A 10,237-nucleotide genomic window follows, 5' to 3' on the forward strand; every position below is an offset into this window, starting at 1 on the left:
GCAGGGGAGGGTCAGAGAGAGAGGGAGTCACAGACTAAAACAGGCTCCAGGCTCTGAGCTGGCAGTCAGCACAGAGCCCGACGCGGGGCTCGAACCCACGAACCGCGAGATCATGACCTAAGTGAAAGTCGGACGCTTAACCGACTAAGCCACCCAGGCGTCCCAAGGATGGCACTTGTGATGAGCACTAGGTATTGTATGTAAGTGATGAATCACTGAATTCTACTCCTGAAACCAATATTGCACTATATGTTAACTAAAATTTAAATTAAAAAATATAAATATAAATGTGTCCAGTCACCTAGGCTTTCCAACCCCCTTAAACATTTCTGGCACTTGTTCCTTCTCTTGCATGCTTATCAAGAATTCAGTCCTATATCACCTTTATCCTGGATAATTCCTATCCCTTTCAGTCCTAATCAACTTTACCTGGCACCCTTCATCTTCTTATCCATTTCTGTATGATAGGTTCAGTTCCATATCACCTTCATCTGAATTGACACATTCTTTTTGTCCAGTTCCCCTACTACCAGTTAAATCCCATATACCTTTACCTGGATCATCTCTATAGCCTTCTCATTCTTTTCCCCACCGGTAGGCCTCTAACAGCCGCTTCCATGCCTCTTATTTTTGCTGATTGAAACAATTCCATAAAATTAGTTATCTGTCCAATGTCCCAACATGATACAGCTTAAATACTCCCAAAACTTTCAGTGCCCCGTTGTATACAGCCAATGCCCACTTCTGGTCCACAGGGCCCTGCTTGATTGGGTCACTTTTTGCTTCCTCAGCCTCAGCTTGCCTGGGTGGGACTCTGCAACCAGCATGACACCTGCCCGTCCTGGCTCCTTTCTCTCCTTTCCCCCTCACTGCCTGGCCAGTGCCCCTGGCCCATTAAGACGTGGTCCTCTCTCACTCTCTTATTCTTCACTTGGAGATGGAGGAGAGGGGAGGTGACATTACTGCTCCAACAGCCAGAGGTAGCATTCACTTTGGAAATTGAGAGAATTGGAGGTGTACATTCCCATATGGGTGCTGAGAGAGGGCTGGGTTCTCAGAGTTGTTTTTGAGGAGTGGCAGGTAGGTTGTTTTTAGCTGTGAGTTTGCCCACTTGAGTGGTGTTCACTTCATTTTGATGATTTTGTAGGAAAATTTTTGTGTTCTAATGAAGAAGTTTGGAACAGATGATCAAGACCAGAGAAATTGTGGTGTGGAAAATGGAGAGCTGTTGGTCAAAGGATCTAACTTTATATTTACAAGATGGGTATGTTTTTTTTTTTTTTTTTTTTTTTTTTTTTTTACAAATAGTTTATTGTCAAGTTGGTTTCCACATAACACCCAGTGCTCATCCCCACAAGTGTCCTCCTCCATGAAGATGGGTAAGTTCTGGGGACCTAATAACCAGCACGGTGATTATACTTAATGATATACATATTATACTTGAAATTAGCTGAGAATAGATCTTAAGTGTTTTCATCACACAAAGAAAGGTGTTGGAAAACTACGTGAGGTGATGGATGTGTTAATTAGCTTGCTTGTGGTAATCATTTCACAATGTATATTAAGTCATCACCTTGTATACTTTAAATATATACTAATTTTGTTAATTTACCCCTATAAACATGAAAAAAAAAAAAGATTAGAGAAAATCCCCTGAAAATGCAGCAAGTGGGTTTTGGATGCAGTGCAGATCTTTCTCACTACTGGGAACTGGATACCATCATGGATGTTTCAGTGAGGCAGGGAATCACTATCCCCCAATAAAGGGATTCTCAATACAGCTGGGAGCTTCTTAAGGCCTCTTTAGTTCTAGGTTTCTGGAAAAATGGGATTGTGAATAATACAGAGAGCTCTCCTGATCTTGTCCCTCTCATTCCGCAGTTAGAATGGATACCGTGAAGCCCAGACAGTTGAGAAGAGGAAGTGGACTGAGGAGAAGCAAACGAAATGGCTCAAGAATCTGGAAGTGTGAGAAGGGGAACTCCATGATGCTGTTTCTTGGGTCTTAGGGCAACTATAGCCTAGTTCTCTAGTTTGGTTCACAATGGTTGCCCATACTGAGGACCAGCCAGCCTGCTGTGTTGGTGAGGAAGTCAGGGCAGGTGGGCTCTGAGCAACTTGCACTCACTCCTGCTGCTCTCTCCTCTTCCAACTGCTGGGATGCAGGCGAGTCATCAACCCTTGGAACCTGGTGCAGTAGCCTGCAACAGATAAAAGCCTGCGACCCGCCACCCCTGAAACCTGACCCTTAACCTCTTCCCAAGGGCATGGTAAGGGTGTAAGGGGTGAGGAATGAGTGACAGTGGCTAGCCAATGTTTGAAACATGCAATGGCCATTTTTCTACCCAAAATACTTAGGATACAGAAGCAAATAAAGACCAGTCCCCACACTCAAGCAGGCCCCATAGTCTTGAGGGGAAAACAATTGTTTCCATCCAGGGCACAATTCCCAGTCCAAGTCTTGTGGGCTAGGGGACCCAGGCCCTGAAGCTACTTGCCAAATTCTTCTGAGATGAGAGCTTGTAGATATTTTTCTTTGACCATAGGATGGAGAGGATTCCTTATTTATTTATTTATTTATTTATTTATTTATTTATTTATTTATATTATGCCCTCTTTTATAGTGAAAAACAGCTCAGGGAGGTGGTGCCAAGACTCAAGCTACCCCTCTTCAAAGGCAATGTGCTCTTTCTACTGTTCTTGCTGCCCTGACCAGAATGGAGGAAAGAGAGCTGGCTCTGCTGTGTGCCCACTGTGTTCTGAGTGGCACATTGGTCACTCTGCATACTTGGTTCTACCTAATCCTAACCCCCAAATAGCTCCACATGGGTTTTTATTTCTTTTCCCATTTTGTAGATAAGCAAACTCACTCAGAGAGGTTAATTTGACCAGAGTAATCAAGCCTACAAGTGGAGAGCTGGGCTCGCCTGCAGGCCTGTTTAATCCAAAGATTCCTATTGTAACACCCTGAGAACTCACGTGCAGATCTGAGACTTAGGGGGTTAAGAACACAAGAATTACAATTAAGCCTGGCCCTGAAACCAAGAGCCTATTTTGGGGTTAAGAGCCCTGAGATTCTTTCTGATCACCAGGCAGGTATCTCTGAATGTTTCTGAATTGGTTTGTTTGTGGAGACTAACATGGGGGCCCTGAATGGGTCAGTCTTTTGCCCCTGGGTTATGTTTTAGCTACACTTATCCATCCTCATCCCAGCTGCCAGTGTAAGAGAGGGTGTTTGTGGAAAGTAGGCCTTGAGGAAGGGACTGTTATGTTTCACCAATTAGCAAAGATATATGTGGTAACTATTTTTGCTCTTAACCCCAAAATAGGCCCTTGGTTTCAGGGCCAGACTCAATTGTAGTTCTTGTGTTCTTAACCCCCTAAGTCTCGGATCTGCAAGGCCCATAGGAAGAGCCTTTTGACAATCGCCCACAGAGCTTTCATCTAAAATCTCTTTTGTAAAGGCAGGAATATGCTTTTCCATATGAGGTATCTGTATTCAGAATATGGGTCTGATATGGAATATTGTGAGGCCTGGTCAATACCAGAAGGCTAATATCCAACATGAGCCAATAGTAGCAGAAGGAGATACCAGTTTTCATTTCTCATGGCAGGAGCTGCAAACATTGTCACTTCCTTGCTGTGACTGCCATCCAGAGAGGCCGGTGAGGCTCCCGGCAGGTACATGTACCCCAATGTTCATAGCAGCACTCTCAACAATAACCAAAACATGGAAACAGCAGCAATATCTTGAACCAATATCAGTTCAGAGCCAGAGTCCAGTATCCCCTCCCCTAGCCTGATATCAGCCTCAGACCGCCAGGAACAAGCCTAGCCTATACTCCAACCAAGTTGGGGTCATGGAGCTATTACCACAAGGGTGACAAACATGAAGTTTGGGGTGTCACACCAAACAAAGGAAAATGGAGTTGTTACAGGACTTCAGGGAAGGGTGTTTAGGTGAAATCTGTCTGAAGTAGTGCTCGAATGGGCAGGAAGCAAAGCTGGGCTGTGAGTAGTGGGTCCACATTAGTTCTGGACTGTGAAGTGGACCCAGGCTCCTATTTCCCTGGAAACCACAAAATTTAGATGTAGAATGTAGTGTCTGAAACTTCTTATCTCGTTCCAGTTGTAAATCAAGGCTGTTTCTCTCTGTCAGTGACTTAGATCTGCCAGGAAAGGGTGGGTATTTCATTCTTGATAATTTATCACACATTCCTGTTAGTCTGTGACATTAGAGAACAAAGTTCCTCAGTAAGAAAACAGATGTAAAATGTCATGACATTTTAAAGATACATTTTTTTTTTCAGGAAAGTATTGTCTCCTATTAACTTTGAAGCCAGCTTGAAAGGAGATCCTTGGAGCAAAAGCAGTTAATTTGTCTCCCTTCCTAAAGGGCCCTTCTCTAGAAGCAAAAGTTCTAACTGGATAAAAAGCTTCAAGGTCCTATCTCAGACTTAGAAGCCAGGAGAGCCAGAAAGGAGCTGCTAACACAACTTCCAGAGACTAAAATTTCCAGTCACTTCAGGAAAAGACAGACATTCCCTCTCTTTTATGTGGAACATGCCTTTTGGGCAATGGTTAGTGAAGTCATAAGCCAGAGGCTCCTAACTTTGGACTGTTTTGTCATTTTCCTTCATTGATAAAACACCTAAAAGACCCATCTACCAAACCATGTTTAAGTAAAATGTACCATTTGGAGTCAACAGATAGGCCAGCCTTGGGGCTGCAAGCTCCCTGCCAGCACTGCCTTCATTTTTGGAGTGCTGGGGTGCAGCACGTCCTCACCTGCTGGACTCAGGAGGTATCAAGAGCCTGGGCAGTGGAGCCACACAGAGAGCACTGCCACTGAGCAGACTCTCTGCCTCAGGTCTCACTGCGAAACAGGGTAAATAAAAGTACTACATCACTTAATTGATGTTGAGGGTTAAATGAGAAAAACCATGCAAAGCATTAATCACAACGCCTGGCACATGCTAAGGTAAAAAAAAGTAAAGGTTTATTGACTGAATCACAATTTTCATTCAGCATATAACCATTATTATCACAGTAAATTCACTCCCATTTTTATTTTATTTTTTAGGTCAAAGCTATTTGTGATGAAGTATGCTTAGGAGGATTATCACCAAGAGGCAGATTTTCCAATCAGCTTTTCAACATTCTAAGACAAGTAAAGTCCACTGCCACTACTATATGGACAACAGCCTGGAAAATAAGACCTGAAGTACAGGTCAAGTCAATGTAAGAAAAAGACTGGAGTCAAATTCCAATAAAGCTCCTTTAATAAACAGGAAAAGTGGAATAATTTTACTAGTGAAAATGACACTTTATAGTGTCATATAGAATAAAATGGCTAATTGTTCTTATTTCTTTCTTACCTGATTCTTATATACAAAACACCATTCCATTATAGCTTATCCCAAATATTAACTGGTCAGTCCCCTATGAAGTGTTTGTTCATACGGCATTCAGCTGTTCATCAAAGACTCTAAGCTACTTTCAGCTGCCAGATTTCAGCTTCTAGAACTGTGTCTCATAGACTGCTGTTGCTGAATTTCTCTTTATTAATAACCTGTTTCAGCCCATTTTGATGATAAACTTTCCCCCACAAAACAAGCAGGAAAAGTGCTAAAGAAGTTTCTGGAGAGCAGGGTTCTGAAGATCCTGAAATGAACCACTCATAAGTGAACCAGGGACTGAATCACCGCAGGCAAGGATGGCAACTCTGAAAACTAGGCTTAGAAATACAGAGCTCCCAGGACATTTGTCATCTCAAACATCAAGAACCAAAGGACACTGAGACGTTGCTGACCAACATCCCTCTGGAGGACAAAAGGCACCCTTAAGGCATGCACACAAGACTTCCCAGGCTGATAACCAGCACAAATACCTACCTACTAAAGCTGCTTAATTACCCTGCCTCACCTGAAGTCCTGCCCTCCGGCAGCAGAAGGACCTGCTGCTCCTCACCAGAGTCTGCTTAGTGCCAGGCTGTCCAGTAAGAGGAGACAGTTAGGATCACTCACCTTCTCCCCCCAGGACACTGATACGGATACACCAACTTTGGTTTTGAGAACAAAACCTGTTAAGTCATATTCCATACGCCACTGTGTGTCTACTTTATGGTGATTTTCCTCCCAATTCACAGGATTTTGTCTTTCCTAATTACCTTGTAGAAAAACCCATTTTACCTGTGTCACTTGACTTCTTAGCAGGATCTTAATAGTTTTAATCTAAACACAAGCCTCATGTCATTCCTTAACAAACTTTGCTCAAGCTTGTAAGGTTCCTCTCCTGTCTGAATTATCTGATGCTTAAAAGGGATAACATTTTTGAAGTTAAAGGGACATTCCTCACAATAGAACGAAAACATTTTGAAGAGCCCCAAACCAGCAAACCAGGAAATCCCAACCTGGCTCTATCACAGTTTAAAGTGCAAGGATTCCATGGGGCGCCTGAGTGACTCAGTCGGTTAACCGTCTGACTTCGGCTCAGGTCATGATCTCACAGTCCGTGGGTTCGACCCCCGCGTTGGGCTCTGTGCTGATGGCTACCTCAGAGCCTGGAGCTTGCTTCAGATCCTGTGTCTCCCTCTCTCTCTGCCCCTCCCTCGCTCGCTCTCTGTCTCTCAAAATAAAATAAAGACATAAAAAAATAAAAAATAAATAAAGTGCAAGGATTCCAGTCAACTTTTCTTGAACTTGAAATGGATGGTGACAGGGGCGCCTGGGTGGCTTAGTCGGTTGGGCGTCCGACTTTCGCTTGGGTCATGATCTCGCGGTTCGTGGGTTTGAGCCCCGCGTCGGGCTCTGGCTCTGTGCTGACTGCCAGCTCAGGGCCTGGAGGCTATTTCAGAGTCTGTGTCTCCCTCTCTCTCTGACCCTCTCCTGCTCACGCTCTCTCTCTCTCGCCTAGAAATAAAAAAAAAATAAAAAAATAAAAAAAAAAATGGATGGTGACAAGAAAAGCAAGTGGCCATATACAATACCTCATTGCACCTTAGGGTCTGGAGCTATGAAAACATGATTTTAAATAAATATATTTAAACTGTGCTTGTTTAAACTACTCAAGCACAGGGCCACCCTCTGAATCTGAGGGTAGGCATGTGACTTTGGAATTTTTAGCACATAATTTGGCAGCCTGCCTTTAGTTAACAGTGCACTAGGAGATTGTTAAATCACTGGAGACATGAATCTCCAAAATGAAAGCTGTACAGTTTTCCCATCAGTATACTGCCTCTGATGTAAAACCGTGAAGACTTTATTGAATAAAGCGGAGTTATTCTCCATTGTGAACTTTACGATGCTGAATGAAAGCTGTCTGTGCACTAAAGGGGGCCCCACAATTAATACTTATAAGCTTGCTCTCCAGTGTGAATTTTCTCATGACTAGTAAGAGTTATTCTGTGACTAAAAGTTTTCCCACATTCATTACACGTATAAGGTCGTTCTCCACTGTGAACTCTCTGATGACGAATAAGGTGAGAGCTTTGTCGGAAGGATTTTCCACATTCAGTGCATTTGTAGGGTTTCTCTCCTGTGTGAATTCTCTTGTGTTGGATAAGGGACAAGCGTGCACTGAAGGCTTTCTCACATTCATTGCACATATAGGGCTTCTCTCCAGTGTGAATCCTCTGATGCTGAATAAATTGTGAATGCTGACTGAAGGCCTTGCCGCACTTCTCACATTCATAAGGCTTCTCCCCTGTATGGATTCTGTGATGCTGGATGAGAGAGGAGCGGACATTGAAGGCCTTCCCACAGTCACTGCACTCATAGGGATTCTCTCCAGTGTGAATCCTTCGATGGCGGACAAGATGTGCACTCTGGCTGAAGGCTTTTCCACAGTCTCCACACTCATAGGGCTTCTCCCCATTGTGCGTTCTCTCATGCTTAATTAGGGTGGATATCTGCCCAAAAGTTTTCCCACACTCATTACACTCATAGGGTTTCTCTCCAGTGTGGCTCCTCTGATGCTGAATGAGGTGTGAGCCTTGACTAAAAGCCTTCCCACATTTGTGACACTCATAGGGCTTCTCACCATTATGGACTCTCTGATGCTGAACAAGGGAAGAGAGCACACTGAAGGCTTTATCACACTCATTACATTCATAGGGCTTCTCACCATTGTGTGTCCTTTGATGATGAATGAGATTGAAACTCTGGCTGAAGGCTTTTCCACACTCATTACACTCATAGGGTTTCTCTCCAGTGTGAATTCGCTGATGCTGAATCAGATGTCCTTTTTGACTGAACGCCTTCCCACACTCATTGCATCTGTAAGGTTTTTCTCCAGTGTGAATTCTCTGATGCTGGATAAGGGACAGGCGAGCACTGAATGATTTTCCACATTCATTGCATATATAAGGCTTCTCACCAGTGTGAATTCTCTTGTGCTGAATGACTTGGGAACGTTGACTGAAGGATTTTCCACATTCATTACACCTATAGGGTTTCTCTCCAGTATGAATTCTCTGATGAACAGTAAGAGTTCGGTTCAAGCTAAAGGATTTCCCACATTCACTGCATTCATAGGGTTTTTCTCCTGTGTGAATTCTCTGATGTTGAATGAGAGATAATCGTGCACTGAAGGCTTTGCCACACTCAGTACAGTCATAAGGTTTCTCTCCAGAATGAGTTCTCTCATGTTGAAGGAGGTGTGACTGTCTACTGAAAGCTTTCCCACATTCCTTACACTTGTAAGGTTTCTCCCCACTATGAGTTCTCTGATGATGAATCAGGTTAGAGCTATGACTAAAGGCTTTCCCACACTGATTACACTCATGAGGTTTCTGCCCAGTATGAATTTTAAGATGTTGACTGTAAGATGAACGTGCACTGAAAGCTTTTCCACATTCACTGCATTCATAAGGTCTTTCTCCAGTGTGAATGTTATGGTGCTGAATGAAGTAGGAACAAGCCCTGGAAGATTTGCCACACTCAGCATAGGTGTGGGGCTTCTCTCCAGTGTGACTTTTCTGATGTTGAGAAAGACCTCTACTCCAGCTGAATGGTTTTCCACACTCAGTACACTGAATGGATTTCTTTGGATTGTTAACCCTCTGATTTTTGACAAGAACTGAACTCTGCCTGGCCACTTTCACAAACACATCTGTCTGACACGATCTTTCTTCTAGATGGAAACATGGAAGATTAATGAGGTCCTGAGTTTGGTGAAAGTCATCTACACATGGCACACTCTGGTGGAGGCTCTCCCCTCTAGACCCTCTATGAAATCTGACAGGGTTTGGGTCTGCAGTGCAGTTTACCTCCACGGGATTGGATATCTGGCCTTCTCTCCTAATAGGGGTTTTCACAGGTGTCAATGTCACTGGCTTGGAATTGTTCTTCTGGGAGAAGGATTTCTGAAATCCTTCCACTGCAGATTTTTTCCAGTAATTCTTTATCTTTCCCTCAGTTTTACACATCTCTTCAAAATCAGATTTCTTGAATACATTTCTTACATGTTCTTCTGATTTTGTTCTCTGAGACTCCATTGCTTTGGAAATTTCCTGCTTTGGAGTTAATTCCTTCTTTTCCATTTGAGACTCAAAACCTGAAAGAATGATGAAAAGTGAGTTATGTGTATTCTACTATGGGAAAAAGAATTAGAGCATAAATAGGAACATTTATATGAAACAAGTATCTTCTACAGGATACTAGATTTTCAGAATGCAAAAGCAAAAACTGACCTTACTGGGATGAGGACGGATGGGGGAGAAACATTCTATCAAAGCAACAAAAGCTGGTGTAGGGAGACTGTTGTTTAACATAGTGCTGGAAGTCCTAGCATCAGCCATCAGACAACAAAAGGAAATACAAGGCATCAGAATTGGCAAAGAAGAGGTCAAACTTTCACTTTCCGCAGACGACATGATACTCTACATGGAAAACCTGAGAGACTCCACCAGAAGCCTACTAGAACTGATCCAAGAATTTAGCAAAGTTGCAGGGTACAAATTCAACGTACAGAAATCAGTTGCATTTTTATACATCAACAATGAAGCAACAGAAAGAGAAATCAAGAAACGGATCCCTTTCACAATTGCACAAAAGACCATAAAGTACCTAGGAATAAACCTAACCAAGGATATAAGAGATCTGTATGATGAAAACTATAGAAAACTTATGAAGGAAATTGAAGAAGACACAAAGAAATGGAAAAACATTCCATGCTCATGGATTGGAAGAATAAATATAGTTAAAATGTCATTACTACCCAAAGCAATCTACACATT

At 42.9% G+C, this 10,237-nt stretch overlaps 1 protein-coding gene across 1 annotated transcript in view; it reads right to left on the reverse strand.

The window, feature by feature from the left end:
* Window positions 1–6,927: 6,927 nt before the first annotated feature.
* The window catches only part of LOC120246490 (zinc finger protein 252-like), an 18,354-nt gene continuing 15,044 nt past the window's right edge, over window positions 6,928–10,237 (reverse strand). Inside the window, 2 exon segments of the mRNA XM_039254017.1 lie at window positions 6,928–7,351; window positions 7,353–9,555. Coding sequence (XP_039109948.1) covers window positions 7,279–7,351; window positions 7,353–9,555 — 2,276 coding nt within the window. The 3' untranslated portion in view covers window positions 6,928–7,278.

This window comes from Hyaena hyaena, unplaced genomic scaffold (genome assembly GCF_003009895.1).
Source record: "Hyaena hyaena isolate Hyena2069 unplaced genomic scaffold, ASM300989v1 scaffold_474, whole genome shotgun sequence".
Taxonomy (NCBI): Eukaryota; Metazoa; Chordata; class Mammalia; order Carnivora; family Hyaenidae; genus Hyaena; species Hyaena hyaena.